Source organism: Delphinapterus leucas, chromosome 3 (genome assembly GCF_059928025.1).
Source record: "Delphinapterus leucas isolate spDelLeu-1000000601 "Yukka" chromosome 3, BTC_Dleu_Yukka2, whole genome shotgun sequence".
Lineage (NCBI taxonomy): Eukaryota > Metazoa > Chordata > Mammalia > Artiodactyla > Monodontidae > Delphinapterus > Delphinapterus leucas.
Genome location: NC_143131.1, coordinates 143,725,166 through 143,743,730, shown reverse-complemented (window position 1 = coordinate 143,743,730; position 18,565 = coordinate 143,725,166). Strand labels below are relative to the sequence as shown.

The following is an 18,565-nucleotide window of genomic DNA, read 5'->3' as shown; positions in this document are numbered from 1 at the left end:
TTTGCATGAGTCTTTTCAAAGGCACAATATCGACCTTTGACGTGAGAGCTTAGAGCATAGTCGGCAGTCTCCATCCACCCCCAGAAGCAAACTGCTAAGTCAAATGCTTTGGCCTTAGCTCTGGAAGGTTCTCTATGTGCCTATTTCACTTCTCTCCCAACACCCACAAAAAGATGCTGGGTTTGCTTTTATTTCGCCTCCCCTGTCCCGTGCTTCAGGACTAACTTGTGTGTGTCTGAGATGTAATTCTGAAAGAAAACGAAAACTTTTCGGATCCAAGTGTGTATTTACTTTGTTTTAGGGACCTAGATTATTTGCAGGAAATATCAGAATTGATTGCAGACAATTAATGAGCATTTCATGAACGCTCTGATGCTCAGTGCCATGGAGATGTAATAGCTGGGAAGTGAAGTAACTCGGGTTTTCGTTTCCTGACAGGACCCTCGCAGGCCTTTACCCCGTAGATTTCTGTAACGAATGATGCATCTTGGGAAGGACTCTGACCACCAAGGCAGGGATACTGTTTATCTGTGGCTCGAATGAAAGGAGACAATCTTGCTTATAATAAATGCCTTCTAGAAAAGCACACTTCAGCATAAATATTTTAAAATTTGATACATTTCATGTGCTCCAAAATACTCTATAAAATACACCCACAGAGATGCTTATATTAAAGCTTGGTTTTCCCCATTATTCATGAAGAACTAGGTGTCGACTTGTGCCACCCCGTGAAACTATTTAAACATCACATAATTGATAACGTAGTGGAGATCTCTGCTTTTAGCCTTAGAATGAGCAGCGTCCTCTCAGAGACTCTGTCTCCACTGCTCTGTATCCTGAGTGGCAGGACCCTGATGGGAGACTGACTAGTGGATTTTTTTTTTTTTTTTTTTTTTTTTTTTGCGGTACGCGGGCCACTCACTGCTGTGGCCTCCCCCATTGCGGAGCACAGGCTCCGGATGCTCAGGCCCAGCGGCCATGGCTCACGGGCCCAGCCGCTCCACGGCATGTGGGATCCCCCCGGACCGGGGCACGAACCCGTGTCCCCTGCATCGGCAGGCGGACTCTCAACCACTGCGCCACCAGGGAAGCCCAGACTAGTGGATTTTTTAAAATCTTTTGCACATCTCCTTCCCCCCCACCCTTTTTAATTTCTTTCTACCACTTCATTTTTTCTCTTCTTTCTATGAGTTTCTTCTCCCCTGCAAGTTACATACTTTTCATGTAAAAATGTACATTTAGAGTATCCTGTTTGGCTTCTGGTGCACTCATAAAGAAAAGGAATAGAAAACGCTTCACAAGTCCGGCAAATAAATAATATTCTAATAGCCAGGACCTCTCTAAAATGTCTGCACAAAAGCAGGTGCACCACAAACTGCCCCAGACTTCCCAATTGGATGATTTAGGTACTTTTCTACTTAGGCGGATGGTACCACTTTTGCCGAATTCAGCATGTTCAATGAACAATTTCTTGGACCCAAAAGCCAGCTCCACTGCATTTCTGCTTGGTAAGGTTTGGCGGCCTTGGCGTGGAGCAAGGGTTGTTGATTCATTGGCACTTAAACGCTGATAAATCTAGAAGTTGGGCAGTGGTAGCGGGCTGCCTTAACAGAACCTTTGCGGGGAATCAGTGGCCCCAACGCTTACAGGAGCTCTACAGAAAGGCCACTCAGTAAACTCTCCTTAAGGGAAGAATTCAGGGTAGCAGGAACTACTCTGAGATCCCGTGTGATTTGGCGTCAGCGAGGACTTTGAACGCTAGATGTAGAATTTGTCAACCTACGGAGTGCTTCTGCTTCTTGAGATACCCATTTCCAGCTAATTCTATCATCCTAAACACCTAGTGTGTTGTATCGGGAACGTCTTTTGAGATGGTTCCATTCCGCATGAGACCGCGGCAGAGCCCGTCTGCCGTGATGCTCTCCATCGCTCTGATTCTACGTGTTTCATTCCTGCATATTTATGCAATCCCGCATCTATATATTTTTTCAGTGATAATAGGATTTTAATTGTGATTCCACCTTCCTTCGGCAGAATATAAAATGCTCCAAGAGGGCTACCAGAGGCAGCTTTGATACGTCTTCTGCAGAGAGTTGTCTTGGAATAGATTAGCACAAGTTTCAAGTGAAAATTCCAGCGTCAGGAGAACCCTCCACTTGAGAGGGGCTGATTTTATCTGAGACAAAAGAAAGAAAAAGGAGCCTAGGAGGGAGTTTTTCAACACAGTCACACTTCTTTCTTTTTTGTTTCTTTTTCTTTTTTTTAATCGGAGTATAATCGCTTTACAATACTTTTTTCCAGTCACACTTTTCTCCTGGCCCCCAGCATAAATTATATTTTGTGTGTGTTCCGCACACAAAATATAAGACAGCCTGGTGATAATAACCATTTTCTATATAACATCTTTTTTTTAATTAAATTAAATTTTATATATATATATATAATAGATGATATTTAAGTTGGGGTGTGGTCATGGTAAATCTTCTGACTTACACGTCAGGCATTTGAGATAGTGGAATCTATTTGTTATCCTTCAACTAGAATAACCTCAGTCCCCAGCTGGAATATATATTAGTCAAGGCATCTTCTTAAAAGATATGATTTCCGTGCTCAGAAGATGGAAAGGGACATAAGAAGAAAAAGTCCTGAAATAGGTGCATTTAATTCTCCCCAATTTAAATTTAAGTGGTATATCTTTAAGGCAATAATGATAGTCCTTTTTTCCCCGCATCCGGAACGCTTCCATCAATGAATTTCTTTAATGTTGATGATGCTTGGTGTGGTTTGAGGGAATCTGTATTTAGTCAGAAAATACTTCAATAGAATGACCTACCAGATGGGCCCCATAACAAAGCACAGAGGCATCAAACCACCACAGACATTTGGTGCTTAGAATAATAAAAAGACTATAAAATTAGATTAGTTGAGTCTAATTTGGAATTGGTATATTCCCCATGCACCCTCGCTGCTCTTGGGCAGATAAAGCCTTGAGATTTAGCACTGTGTCAGAGCAGAAGACCGCAACTTCCAGTAAAAGGGAGACAGGGAGAGGGAGAGAGGGAAAAAAAAGCATTCTGGGAGGTCACGGAGGGCAGAGCAGTGACCTCCAATGATTTACAGGCCTTTAGCTTAATGAAATTGTTTCAGTGACATGACGGTAAGAGCTCGTAATGGATTGGATGCCCTAATGTAATGAAATTACTCCCTTCTGCCTAAAAAAAAAAAATGCGCAATTAATATTTACTGAGACCTGACAGCCTTTGGTGCGCTCGTCTGTGTAGTTCCCTCAGACAGTCAGAGAGGAGAGACAGCAGCGTGGCAGACAGGCTGGCTCTGCACGAGCTCCTGGCGGGGACGAGCAGAGCCGGCGAGGGTGGAGGGACAGGCGCTCTGGGGACCAGGGACACCCGGCCCAGACTGCCCAGCTCCTCGGCACGGCCCCCACTCAGCCTTCATGCTCTTCCCTTGCTTTTCCACAGGCAACTAGACAACAACCGCATCACCTGCATTGAAGATGGAGCCTTCCGAGCGCTGCGTGATTTAGAGATCCTGTGAGTTGATTTTGCGATCGCTGCCTGTGTGCGTGTGCGTGCGTGCGTGTGTGTCCGAGTGAGGAGGAGAGAGGGGGAGTGTGTGTGCCTGGGGGGGTCCGTGTGGATGCATTTCTGTGTCTTCTGCTGCAGTGCTATTAAAATTGCGAACCGGGAGATCCCTCCGGCTCACCTTGGCCAAAGTGTTTGCAGGCAGCAAAGTGGGATTTCTCTCCTCCCACAAACTGGGGTTACTGCTAATTAAGTCTCAGTTGAGTCCTTTCTCCCCCGATGCTCCCGCGGTATTTGTTGCTGGGTGAAACAGATGGGCTGGCGTAGACCCCCAGCGCCTGCCAGATCAATCAGGGAGCGTCTGAGTGTGGGCTTACTTATGGAGAGGCAGGTTACAGGTCTGGGAAATGAGAAAGGGGTAGCACCAGGGGGTCGGCTGGAATTACCCAGAATCAGAAAGGGACTTTAACACGGGACCAGGGGGAATGCCAAACAGCCTGGTAAAGTCCAGTCATTGCTGTTGCACTTGAGATCACATCTCAGGATTAAATCCAAACTTTAAGCAGTAACCTTAAAGTGACAAGAACTGGGGGGGGGGGAGATGAGAGGAGGTGCACCCCTCCCCAGAAGACCACCCTGCATACCTTGTCTAGGAAAAATGTGTAGCCGCCCTTCTGTGTTCTGGATTTTCAGATGGGTCCAGCTAAGGACACCTGATTTCCAAGGGGGAAAGTCGGCTAGGAGGCATCCTGGGGTCAAACTCAAATTGAATTGTGTGAGGAAACATTTTGATTGTCCTCCCGCATGCCCCAACTACACTTCCAGCTGTCCCTGATTTGGGGAAACCTGGAGAGGAAGGCAATACAGCCTAGCAGAACTTGCTTCGGGAGACGTGCGGTTCGGTCCTGACTCAGCCCCTCGATTAGCTGTGTGACCTTGGGCAAGTCCCTTCTGTGCTTGGACCCTCAGCTTCTCATTTGAAAAATGAAGGGGACGGTTGCTTTATCTTGGGGGTGACTTCCCCTTTCCAAGTTCTGTAACTGCTTGCTTCTAAAAATAACTCTGATGCTACAGTTCTAGCCAGAATGATAAGCATAGGATGTGTTGAGCATCCCCCTGAAAATTAAATAAATAAATAAATAAATAAATTACGTAGTCACCAGGTTACATATCTCTGACTTCCAGAAGAATGAATAAATGTCAAACAAATGAAAGAACAAGTACATTAACATGTCCCTTTGTCCATAAGGGAAGGAAGGTCCTCCTTCCACCATCCTTTTCACCTGGCCCTGCAGACAGTAGCAATGGGTTGGAGACATCCTCTTCACGTTGTGTGAGGGGAAGGTAATTCCAAGAGGAATCACGGGAAATCAAAGAGGATGCTGATGCTGCAAGCTGCTGGAAATTGGATGAAAACCGAGAATTCCCGGTACAGAAAAGGCAGGACCCACAGCCAGAGAGGTGGGGTTGTCATTCCTAAGATTGATGGTCTCTCCTCACCCAAACTCTGACCCCGGAACCGGCACCAAATGTGTGTCTGCTAGGGAGAGGATGCCAGCCCAAATTTAGTAACCCAGGACTCCTCTTAGCAAGAGGCTGGAGCTGAGAAGGGTAGGCTCGATTTTCCCTGCCTGCAAAAAAAGCCTCTGTAGAGAGGGCTGCTAGGAGCATATCACCTTCTTCTTGAGAAGGATGAGAAAATTCCCTGGGAAGAGACCAGGAAATGGAAGTCACCAGCTGCCACAAAACAGCTGTGACCACCTGACAGCCCACATGTTAGTTCTCTCAACTTAGAGTGGTGTCATCTTGCCTCACCAGGAAGGCTGTCTTCGGGGAGAGAGAAGGGCTGTACAGTCAGACACGCCTGGGTGTGGAATCCCGAATGCGGTGGCACTTTGGCCAAGCTACTCCACCTCTCTGAGTCTGTTTCTTTAACTTTAAGAGGAGATGCCCTATATACTACATAGGAGGGGATCTCTAAATGATGTCCTCTCCACCTCCCTAACTTTCTCCCCACCATGCCCTCATCTCCATCAGACTCCTGTCCAGGACAGAATTGGATTGCCCCTCTCTACTCTGATATTTGCTATCAAAATATATATTTATATTTTATGCAGATACACCAGGCCTCTCAAACTTGAAGCTTAAAAACCCAGGATAGAAAAAAAAAAGTTCTCTTTCCCCATCGTTATAAAGACCGCCCAGCATCTGATTAGTTTATCTTCTCAATTCCAAACAAAGCTAGATCAATAGCTTTTTTTCTTTTTTTTTTTTTTTTTAGCGGTACATGGGCCTCTCACTGCTGTGGCCTGTCCCGTTGCGGAGCACAGACTCCGGACGCGCAGGCTCAGCGGCCATGGCTCACGGGCCCAGCCGCTCCACAGCACGTGGGATCTTCCCGGACCGGGGCACGAACCCGTGTCCCCTGGATCGGCAGGCGGACTCTCAACCACTGCGCCACCAGGGAAGCCCAATAGCTTTGTTTTAAAGACACTCTCATTTGGCTTCACATGGCTAAGCACTTAAAATTAGTCATAATCAAGTATTCCATGGGTTTTTAATTTCCAGCAGAGGCACACAGCTTTGGAACCATCCGTCTTCATGGTGAGCCATTCTGAAATTGGCTGGAGCTGACATCTCCATTTAAAGAACCTCCCCGCCCTAACCCCAGACCTTCCAAATCTCATCTACGCATTGACATTGTATAATACTTCTCTGTAATCACAACTTAGACACCATAAAGAAACTTGACAATGAAATAATAAATAGGAACTAAGTGAGGGCATCATACATTAACTTAATAAATTCTTCAGAGAGAGAGACAGAGACAGGGGGCAGGAGGGAATTCAAAACACTCTGCCCGCACAAAGGTCATCTCTAAGTATCTCAAGCTTTTAAAGTCTGCAAGCCAAGAAGACAAAATATAGTATTTTGGGTGTGTTTTCTCTCTGACACTAGGCAGCATGAAGTGCAAAATAAGGAAAGACTCCTGATTACCTCATGGAAAGCTCTCTCAAAATTAACTTAAGTTTAGGGACAAAAACTACTAGTGAAAATATTTCACATGGGATCACCCTGTTATTCCATCCTTTCTGTGGATGGAAATGCTATAAAACCTCTTTCTATCCAGTCTGAGGTTGGTTGCACTGAACCTAGAGGGTGAGTCTGGGCGGGAACCCCTAGCAGTAGGAACTGTGCAACATTGGGAAAGACTGTGAAATCTGCCCACCTCAACCTCATTTTTGACTCATGCCCAATGGCAGATGTCCAGCACAGAGTATGGTAGACAAAGGAAGAGAGCCACCACCCTCCCCTTTTCAGGTAGCCAGAAAAGGGAGTGAGAAGGAAAGCATAGTACGGGCGAAGCAAGTGATAATAGTGGCGTTTGTTGTGCAGTTACTAGTACCCAACACCAAAAGCAGTACTTTTACATCGTTGTCTCTTTGCATGCTGACAACCCCTCCGTGAAACTGTTAGTGTCACCCTCCTTTTACAGAGAGATACCCATTTCAGAGAAGCCAAGTAACTGCTTAACTAGCCAGCCGCAGAACCTGTGTAATTAACCCTTCTACCAAGCTGCCTTTCTGATCTGTGTTGCTAAGGCTCTCGTGGTGTTGGCTGCCCTGAAGCATGGCCAACGTGTGCCGCAGGGTGGTGTGAACTGGCCCCAAGAGCTGGTCTAGGCAAGCTATCAGTGACTCGTGGTCCTGCCGAGGAGAATGCCAGAGCCTCCCGCAGCTTGTAAAATTGTCATTCCCTTTACCCAGGGATGGCTCCCCACAAAGTTGAAGGTAAATCAGACTCACAGGGGAAAGAAAATCATCCTGCTTTTTCACTGACTTACATTCTAGTCCCAACGATGACTTATTCTCACTTCTGGACATCACCAATTGATTTTTGGTACTCCACGGTGCTCCGTTCTCTAGACCTCCCTAAAATACAGCCCCAACTTTCTGTATGGAGCTTAAGGTTCTTAACTGAGGGACCTTGCTTTCTGTGAGTCAGACGCCCTTCTGTTACACAAATCATGGACCATTCATTTCTGCTTGATCTGTACACTTGGCGGTTCGCGTACTAGGTTTTCTCTGAGTAAGGCGTGTTTAAACCACGGTCGAATATGCCAAGACTGCGTTTCCCTGGCTGGTCAGGAATCATTTGTGGAGGGACTCTGAGCCCTGGGTTTCTAGCCCCCGTCAGCTAGGTAGAGGACAGCTAGGCGTGTCACCAGTTTTACCAGGCTCCTCTCTCCCCGCCATGCCATCTTGGGTCGGAAAAATGTTCAATGGGAAAAAAATTAAGAGTATGGACAAATGAAACAAAAATGAGACAACCTAGTTAATAAATTATTTAATTTTGTTTCAACAGTATTGCAGGAGAAGGGAAGAGATTCTCAGACATTGTCTCCTGACTACTTGTAGCAAATCAGAAGTTCAGTAGATATGCTACCAAAAATGCCAGGCTAAAGATGTCAGGAACACATCCTGAAAGTGCTTTCCGTGAGTGGTCTGCCCTTGATAAATCACTAGTACTGGCCAAATTTCACGTAGATGTGACAGGTCTGCAGATAACCCGCGAATGCTGTTTTGAAAGCCTCACTCCCATTTATGTCACTTACCAATTTTGGAAGTTCAGTGACATCATCATAGGCTGGTTCTGGAAGGACCTTAGCTGTCTCCAGGATGACCTCTTATTGTTGAGATAAGGCACAGAGAGGTTGAGAGCAGGGTCGGGACTAGGGTGGGGCCCGCCTCCTAACATTCTGTACCCAGGGCACCCCACTTCCCTCACCCAAGTCCTAGCCCTGGCTAGGAGACTAGACAAGGGCGACAGCAAGTTAGCGGTAGCAAAAGACTAGAACCTGGATCTCCGGACCCCTGATCCCATTCTCTAGGATGTACTTTTATTTTTTTTTTTTCTTGCGGTTCGCGGGCCTCTCACTGTTGTGGCCTCTCCCATTGCGGAGCACAAGCTCCGGACGCGCAGGCTCAGAGGCCACGGCTCACGGGCCCAGGCACTCCGCGGCATGTGGGATCTTCCCGGACCGGGGCACGAACCCGTGTCCCTCGCATCGGCAGGCGGACTCTCAACCACTGCGCCACCAGGGAAGCCCCTAGGATGTACTTTTTAATTTTAATTTTTTTTGGTAGCAGAACAGTTAAGTGCAGGGGATTTGATACCGAAGAGCAATCCCCTTCTTGTCCTTATCCGTGTAACCCTGGGCAAGTTATTCAACTTCTCCAAACCTCAGTTTCCTCACTGGCAAAATGAGGAAATTACCAGAATCTACCTCGTAAGGGTGTAGAACGGGGTTATGTAAAATGCTGCATTCTGATATCTTATCACAGGGCCTGGAAGATAGAAGATGCTAAAACATGGAGGCTATAACAATAATTATAATATTTATAATAACTATACTAATAATTGGTATATCATTGCATTATATATCAACACATTATTATTATTTGTTAATCAGAGCATCTGGTTCCATACCCAGAGGAAGGTCATTTGAAGTGGAGGACACGCCACTACTTGCATTAAGCGCTGGGTTTTCTGACCATGTCTATAAATGTCCCAACACCCAGTACCCAGCACCCTGCAGCTGGGACAAGCACCCTGTGCTAGGAGAGTGAACACACCCTGATCTGGGTATCAGGACTGGTGTCAGTTTCTTTTCACTGCCTTCTTGTATCAAAAAAGGACTTTCTTTCACATTCATTTTCTGTATCTACAAGTAGGGCTCAGGGTCAGGCCACGTCATACTTGCCTAGAGGTGGTTCAAGTAGAACTATGCTACAAGTCTGGTTAATTCACATCACCGTTTTAACCTAACTCTCTTTTCTCTAAACGTGGACTGAAAGGGAGCTCATTACCCAGGCTGATGCTGGGGTCTAGGGAGCAAGAAACAGGGTGGGAGGTATTTGTCTCTTGCTTCTCATCATGTGAATAAACCCAATTACAATTCTTTTAGAATCAAAGGGAATTTGGAGGCAAGCTCAACTCCTGAGAAGAACTTCCCAGAAGATGAGACATGAGACATCATGTCTCATGGGCACCTGATGGCTTCTGAGGTACCCCTGTCCAGTCTGGGAGTCTTCGACTCCCCATTACTTAGCTCTGTCTGTGCTTGTCTATTCAACAATTCTGGTAAGCTCTCGCCTTTAGAGTTTGATCTGCCAGAGGACCTGCTCATTTAAAGCTTTACTGTCCCTGGTATCTGGCACTATGGTGGCACAGAGTGCATCCTTGCTTCTTGGCTGGATTAAAGCAGGGGGCTGCGTGGGTTGGCAGGTAACTGAAATGGGGGAAGGTCAGTGGGAAAGTGGAGTCTACATACCCCACCTACGGAGGGTATGTGCTTTTCAGTCACAGCTGACTGTTGCAATGCAGAAATGCAGCTCAGGGTTGCCAATGTTTCTGGTTCACCAAAATCCAAAGCTGGAATTCTGGACTTTTACAAAAAATAGCATCAATTTGCAATATGAAATGCTAATTTAAAATGGTAGGGTTTCCCTGGTGGCTCAGTGGTTGAGAGTCCGCCTGCCGATGCAGGGGACATGGGTTCGTGCCCAGGTCCGGGAAGATCCCACATGCCGTGGAGCGGCTGGGCCCGTGAGCCATGGCCGCTGAGCCTGCGCGTCCGGAGCCTGTGCTCCGCAACGGGAGAGGCCACACAGTGAGAGGCCCGCGTACCGCAAGAAAAAAAAAAATAAAAGTACATCCTAGAGAAACAATTATATGCATTAGTGAGATTATTCACTGTAGTAAATGCCCAGAATAATTCAGGAACCACAGACTTTCTTTTTGAAAAGTTGCCCCCTAGGGTGCTCAGATCTAAACCTATGACTTCAGCTTAATCAGCATCACATCCCGTTCCATGAGACTGCCCCAGACATGGCAGGAGGTAAAGGCTGAGCTGCTGGAGTTACAGTCCTCCCTTAGCACTGGTTGCCAAACCAGCTCCACCAAACTGAACGGTTTGGGGTTCATTTCCTTGAAAAAGAGAAACATTCTTACCAATTCTTAGGCTAGTTTTGGGGATTAAAGGAGATACCTCAGTCGTATGTCTAACAGATGCCGCATCAGGACGCTCATAAAAATCAAAGTCAGAGAATACTCCTATACTGTTCACTGCCTTGCAGAAACCTGGCACATAGTAGGTGGTCAGTTAAAGTTCATGGAACCAAATTGAATTGAAATTACCAGTCGGCTCTCTGCATCCTCTGGTGCCGTATCCAGCGGATCCCAGATCCCCGCGGATCAGTCCGCTGTTGGTTAAATCCGGGATGCGGCACCCGTGGATGCAGAGGGTCGGTTGTAATTAATTGAATTTGAAGCTTACCCCACCCCAGTCTCTAGATTCTCTGTTTTGACGTGACCCTGAACAGAACTAAGGTTGTGGTTGTCCCAGAATTATTTTACATGTTGAACAATGTAGTATTTTACTGAAACATTTCTCGCATGACCTTTGGTTTTTTATCCCTTTAGCTAAGTGGTGATTTTTTTTCTTTTTCTTTCTAATAATGAACAAAATTATAGCCACAGTGAAATTTGGTGTTTTCTAACAGAGACAAGATTCATTTTCATTTATTTACAAAATTTTCACCTGGGTTTCTCTGGGAGATGCAAACATTTTATTTGTTTCAACAGCCTTCCGAACCAGGGTGTTTAATCCTGACATAGCTTTGAATATAGAACTGTCATTGCTTAATGAAAGTCTTAAAATATCTCCAGAATATAATTTTTTGGGTACTGTGCTGCAAATTGTGATTTGTTGAGGCAATTAGGATTAAATTTGCACTTTGTGGAAAACATAGTTAACTTCCATTCAACCCTCAAAGTACTAGGAAGGGAACTGGGTTTCCCATAAACGCACACCCCTCCTTCATAGTCACCCAGACTGGGAGCTGGATCATAGTCAAGCTCTTAAAATGACAAACTTGATTTTGAGAACATCAGCTTAAGGAAAAAGTGAACATTTCTTTGAAATGTAAAATAATCTTTTCCATTTAATTAAGCAGCCCTTGGGTTTCCCTGGTGGCGCAGTGGTTGAGAGTCCGCCTGCCGATGCAGGGGACGCGGGTTCGTGCCCCGGTCCGGGAAGATCCCACGTGCCGCAGAGCGGCTGGGCCCGTGAGCCATGGCCGCTGAGCGTCCGGAGCCTGTGCTCCGCAACGGGAGAGGCCACAACAGTGAGAGGCCCGCGTACCGCAAAAAAAAAAAGCAGCCCTTTAATAGTCCAAGAAACTAGAATCTGGGGGGCTCTAGTGGTTTCCATTTTATTTCATTTTCCTGTTCACTAAAGGCTAGTTTAGTTTCTGAATTGAAAATGTATTGCTCTTCATTCCTGAATTGAGAGGATATGGTGAAGATCATTGAATCGTTCCTCACCAACAGAGGGTCTTGAATCAGTAAGACTCCCGCTGTCAGCATCTCCTACGAGCAGTACTTAGGTGGAATCAGGTAACAGTCTTGCTGTCCCCAAGGGCTGTAGACTACAGCCACTAGGTCTCTGGGCTGAAATTCTGGCCTGACAAACTAGGTTTGGGGGCAGCCTTTAGGTTTGCTTTGTCCCACCTAAAACAAAATGGAAAAATACCTTTGCATCTTTGAAAAAAATATCCTAGAGGGTTTTCTCTCAGGAGCATGTGGCTGGTGAGGAAATGCCTCAGAGCTGCCAAACGCATTCAGGGGTCAGTTCACTCCCAAAACAGAGCTTCTATGCTGATTTGAAAAGGCGCTCCTGTGCCGATGGTCAGACACTACCCTTTCTCCATGCCCCAGCTGCCAACAGTGGCTTTGGTGACCAGTGTTTGAGCACCTTTTGTACCTTGCCCCTTATCAGCTCTTGAATGCCCTTCAAACCTGCCTATGACTGATGCTGCCACTTCCACCCAGGGTGTGGAATATTGGATGGCGTGGCTTACCTATGGCCAAGAGTCCATTACTCTACAGAACTGGGTCCTGAAAGCCAAGATCCTAGGAAATTGATCCCTCCTGTCACTTGGCTTTATGGAGGGGAGGAGAGCATGGAGAAGACATAGAGACACAGAGCTGGGGAGAATCAGAGCATCGTTTTTACCTTTCCCTGAGCTTTCACTTCCTATCTTTGAAGGCTCACACGAGTAAGGGATGTTGAGGAGGAGGGATGAAGGGAATAATGGTTCTATTTCTCCAAGGCCATCTTTGGACTCACTGTAGAAAAGCTGTAGAGAGCCCATTCTCTTTTGAGGACCCTGGCTATCAGCTCTGTTTTATCGATTGATTTCTTTCTGTTTTTTAATTTTTTGGTCTTTCCAGTGTTTAAAAATATTAGAATTCATTCCCAACACTTAACTCCTGGGTAATTTTATAGAAAAGTATATGATTTCAACTTCCCTTGAATATTTAGAAGCTGTGGCAGCCCTGGGTTGACATGTGGCTATGACACTCCGGAGCAGCATTGTGCACTAAAGCAGCCGTCCCCAACCTATTTGGCACCAGGGACCGGTTTCGTGGAAGACAATTTTTCCACGCAAGGGAATAGGGGGTGGGCAGGGGATGGTTCAGGCCGTAATGTGAGCGATGGGGAGCAATGGGGAGCAGCAGATGAGGCCTGTCTGTCACCACTCACCTCCTGCTGTGCGGCCCGGTTTCTAACAGGCTGAGGCCGGGTACCGTTCCGCGGCCTGGGGGTCGGGAACCCCTGCACTAAAGGACTCTCTGTGATGAAGGAAACGTTTCATATCTGAGCTGTCCAGTATGATAGCCACTAGCCACATGTGACTCTAGAGCACGTGAAAGGTGGCTAGTGCAACTAAGAAACTAAATGTTTAGCTTTGTTTAATTTTACTCGATATGAATTTAAATTGCCACACGTAGCTTGTGGCTGCCTGATCGGATAGTGCAGGTTTAGAGCTGAGGGGCAAGGACCGCATTTGGACAGGGCATGCCCTCTGCAAATCTCCATAGCTGCCACCAGGCCAGCTCTCCTGCCTGCCCCGCTCCAAACCCCTGGAGCCATTTCACATCCACTAATAAGCACAGTGTTTAAACGGTATATTTTCTGAAGCTAGGTACTTTGAAATACCTGCCACTCCCCTCACCTCCCCCCCGCCACTCTGCCCTTTCTCTCTCTTAATTTAAACATCTGGATCTTATACCCCCAAAAGACCTATTTTCACTGAAGCCCAGGAGTAGGCTTATTAAAACCGTCTCCCATCAAAGCAAAACTCTCTCTGAGTGAATGAGTTTCTGGATCCCAATTATTCACTTCTCTCAGCTCTGCAAATGACTTCCACAAAGTCAACTAGGGAGGAAAATCACTCCCATTGTCTAGACCCATCGCTTCTCCATACATAAGGGGAAGATGCGGCAGGCAGTTAGGGAAACAAGCCCATTAACCCTGCAGAAGCTGAGCCTGGTGTCTGCATAAAGAGAGAAAGAAAAAGCCGACCCCGTGCAACTATTTTCAGATGCTTCACAGCGGGGGCTGGTTGCAGCTTTCAGAGTTTGGTCAGATGTCCTGTCTTTATGCAGACCTGGATAGATCTGGGCATCCACAATCCCTTCCACCACCTTCTGGAAAACTACTCCCATTTCCAGAAATGCCATTTTAGAGCCAACATCAGCCCAAGTGAAATTGGAGAGTGGAACTGCAGGCTCCGGGAGAAGACCCTGGAGGTCAACTGGCCCCACCACTTCATCTGAAGAGAAAGAAACTCCCCAGAAAGGTTAAGTGACTTGCCCACAGCTGTAGGAAAATTTCACGGAAGAACCAGGCCAGAAAATGGGTCTGTTGACTGTTACCTAATGCTCTATATTGCCATCTAAGCTTTCCCTATATTAGCAGGCAGGAAACAAAAATTAGTGGAGCCAGCCTCTATGTCCTATCCATCTCACCATCCCTTAATCTCCAGCGTTTTACCAGAGGGAACATTTTACCTTCAACACGGGGAACACACCCTCCCTTTCTAGAGCCTTCCAGTCCTGCAGCCACTGCTTGGGGGATACCAGTACCCCAGTCACAGGGCAGTCTGGGAAGAGATCAAATTCTGCATCATTGATCCCAGCTAGCAGGGGTGACCCAAGGCCCTATGAGTGAGCACCAAGGACCCCCGTCTTTGAGCCTTAAATAGCCCGAAGTGTAAACTCTACCCAGTTCCCTGAGAGAGTCCTTCCCTTACAAACATCAGCAGGTAAAAACAAGTTCCCTCTGACATCTCAGCCCAAGAGCAGAGCCTCCTTCCAGCACGCTGTGCAGTTTTTTCTGCTGACAGCTCTGAAGTGGCTAAGTTCCAAACCGTCCACGAGAAACGACTTACGTGTTTATAGCCACAGAGCTGATGGGTAGCAAACAGGAACCAGACAAGAGTGCACAGACCTGGTGGAACACAGTTCTACCCTATACACAGACACTTCTTCAGGGCCCTTTGTCCCCGAGTAATGATGGCTGGGGGGGAAGCATTGAATATCAATTTTCAACCGTTTAAAGGTAGTCGGTTTGAATAGTAGGTTCCTGGGGCGTGCCTTAACCAGAGCCTGCCCTTCAGGAGATGCGGTATGGGAAGAAGGCTTTAACCAACACAGCACCACAATGCCATTAAAATACTTTGATGATTTATTTATTTATATAGCCCACGTGTGCTATATAGATGTTAAATATCTGTATTTGATTCAGATTGTTAAAGTAATCCGTTTGGTTCAGAGACTGAAAACTGGCTTCTGCAAGCCAAATCCAGCCCCTGGGTACGTTTCCTTTGTGACTTTAGCTCCTTCAGGCGATTTAATGACCAATATGGAGGAACAAGGAGATTTCACGTAAAAATTCTAGATGTCTGGCTTTCTCTTTAACAAAAGGAGAAAACTGGCGGCACTGCACCCATATTCCAGCGTAGCAGCAGACCTTTGAAACGAGAAGCGATGGTCCCGAGTAGTAGAGTTGTGTTTACGCACAGTTCCGTTCCTCAGCTATCAAGCCTCGCTCCTGTAGGCAATTGACTTTGTACTCCCAGATCAGCCCAGAAGGCGGTTTAGAGTGGAAATTTACTTTTTATCGAAAGATGCCAAAAGCGTGACCCTTCGCATTTGGAAACTCACCCATTCCTTCAGTAAATATTTATTGAGTCATCCTTTGTGCCAAACACAGAGCTAGGTCCTGCCTACACAGCGAGGGATAAAACAGACGTGCTGTCTTCCGCCTCTTAGTGTACACGTTCGTGGGTATTTAAGAACTTTCCCCTTCTTCCTCTCTTCCTGGCTCAAAGGCAGCTGAGGTGGCACTGTCTGTTTCTCTCCCTCTCAATTACAAACTCATCTATCCAGTCATGTAAGTTGGAGGTCATTCTTTCACCCCCAGCAGACATCTTGCACACTGGAAAGTGCCTGGTTTCTAAATAATATAGTAGACAAGATTGATTGTCCAGGCTCCCAGTTTACAGATGATGGAATAGAATTAGGAGACTGAGGCCATCTCATTCATGTTGTCGTTTAAGGTACATTTTACAATTCAGTTGGTCATTGGGAGGCAGTTGAATCATGCCGCCTCACCACTAGGCAGTATCTGTGATGATCTCAGTAAACGAGTAAGGCGTTCTTCAGAATCCAGGAACCAAAAACACTGGAGCATCACGAATACTTACACCGCAAGCATCTGACTGAGCAATGGTGGGATTTGAAGATTCATCTTTCTCTTTCGCCCTTCCACTTTTTACATTTATTTTGCAGGCATCTTTTTTTTTTTTTTTTTTTTTTTTTTAACACTGAGGCTCCGCTGGGTGGATGGAGATGAGTTTCTGCCTGTCATAATATGAATGTATAATGAAGGCAGGACCAAAGACAAGCCCTTTTGTTAAGGAATCCATATCATCAGAGGCCCCAATTGGCAGCTGATTGTGTTTATTTATTTCTGTAGGTTTTACACGACACCTGGAGACCATTTAAAATGTTACTTGGCGGTGAGAGCTCTGTGTTTAAAAATAACGCTCACCCAGTGCCAAATCACTTTAGAGTCGGGTACAAATATTGAGACAAAAACCCCAGCTGTTATTGCTTTGGCTGCTAATTTGAGGTGTCAAATGAGAGCCCGACTGCTATACGTCAGTGAATAAGGCCCCTTGTGAGGTCATTATGTTTTCTAACAGTTGAGAGTAATGGACTGATCCGTGCAGCATCAGTTGTTTTCATTATATGCCCACACAATGGTTATGAGCTTTAATTTAAATGGTCCTCAGGGAGATGAGGGAAATCGGTATTAGGCAGCACCCATGATAGTCCAGGAGAGGAGGTACCGTAAGGGAGATGGCTTCCCACCCTCCTCTCTCTTCTCCCTCCCTCCATGTTTCATTCCTCCTGCCCCATCTGCCATCAGAGACTCATTGTCTGCTCCAAACAGGCAAAAGATGAGCTTTTCTCAAGGAGCAGATCTGGACTCTTGGTTCTTCATGGTGTTCTGAAAAATCCCAATCGGCCAATCCAACAGTCAGGGCGGCTTTTGGCAACACTTAGACTCATCGGCCAAGCCTGGACCTTGGAAGGCGTTGAGCCACGATTGCCCTCTCTTCTCTGTAGCCTCTACTACCGTCCTCCTGTCCGTGCTGAGCTTTCTCTGTTCCTGGGACCAGAGGAGGGTCGGGTGATGCTGTTGCTTTGAGCAGCCTTGACAGCGAGGCAAACACCTGTGTCCCTGACACATCGAAGCCAGGCCGGTCTGAGTCTGCCACTAACACGTATGATTCACCTCCACCTCTGGACGGCAGGGAAGTTGGACGGCCGATGTCTGCCGAAGGCAGTCCTGTAAGAGGCAGCTTTGTGTAATGATAAAAAATATAGGATCTGGTGTGACACTTTCCTGGATTTGAATATTGGCTCCACAACTCTACTGTTATGTGATCGGGGCAGAGTTCATTGATCTTTCCAGGGTCCAAAGTGGAAATGACAAGAGTGTCTCAGGATTGTTGGAAGAATTAAATGAGATAATGCATGCAATTAGCAAAAACATGATCAATACCATCAGCATTGTTGTTGTTATTATCATGGGCATCTTTATTGGAAGTTCTTGGCAAGCTCACCTCAAAGTAGTATCCTTTACTAGTCCACCTCATTGGAGGAAAGCAGAGAGCTCATGGGAGAACCTATAACATCAGTTTAGGTTTCTCGAAGGACACGTTATCGTACATTATTCTTCCTGATTTCTGGAATTTCCCAGAGCTTCCAGCCAAATCAGAACAGTGCATAGCTGGGTGAGAAAGTCAAGTTCAGCTTTGATAGGAGGAAACAGTCAGGGAACTTCATCCAAAAATGACTGAGTCAGTGCAGTTGGGGAGAGACCCTGGGCTGGGAGAGAGGCTTGGGGATGCCTCTCTCGACCTCGGTAGGCCCAGTGGCATTCAGTGTGTGCTCTCCCAGGGCCAATTCCACAGAGATGCCACCTACACACAGCCTAATGGGCCGAGCTAGCCAACAGCTTTCACATTCCCAGGATCCAGGAGCATGTGGAAGGGCCTGGTCATCAGCAGTAGGTACCATGGTTGATTCCTGGTACCATGATGGCTGTCAGTCCGCACCCACCAAGCAAGACCAGGACAAGCCAGTCCTGCTTTGACACAGCAAGAGGGAGAGGCAGAAGTGAGCCCTGCCAGACCCTCCCTTTGAGGTCTACATACTACCAGAACCCCTCTGTACTTTCATGCCCACGTGGCAGCCATTTAGGTATTTCCCACAGGGTCCAGCCACAGTGTTTGCACTCATCTGCTCTTTAGGAAATGATTCTGCCTACTTTGGTTGTGCCTGGCCCTGTGAATTCAATGTAGGCCTTGTGGCAGGTAGTTACATCTCCTGCGTTTAGAGTGCTGGCCACTGGGCTCCCACATTTGTAAGTACAAGTCAGGGAATCAATCCCTAGACTCACTTTAAAAAGACATCCTGTTGCCATGGCCATGGCTGCTGATGACCCACCAAGAGTCTTCTTCCTGGTGACCCTTAAAGAGGGGACCACCTTATTTATCTAGACTTAAGAAGAATTCAACCTGCCTTGAGACAGGAGATGA

General features: G+C 46.6%; 1 protein-coding gene across 1 annotated transcript in view; it reads left to right on the top strand.

Annotated features, from left to right (window-relative positions):
* The window catches only part of SLIT3 (slit guidance ligand 3), a 611,722-nt gene that overhangs the window by 432,519 nt on the left and 160,638 nt on the right, over positions 1 to 18,565 (top strand). The window contains exon 6 of the mRNA XM_022595144.2: positions 3,480 to 3,551. Within this exon, the coding sequence (XP_022450852.2) occupies positions 3,480 to 3,551 (72 nt within the window). The remainder of the gene's footprint in view (positions 1 to 3,479; positions 3,552 to 18,565) is intronic.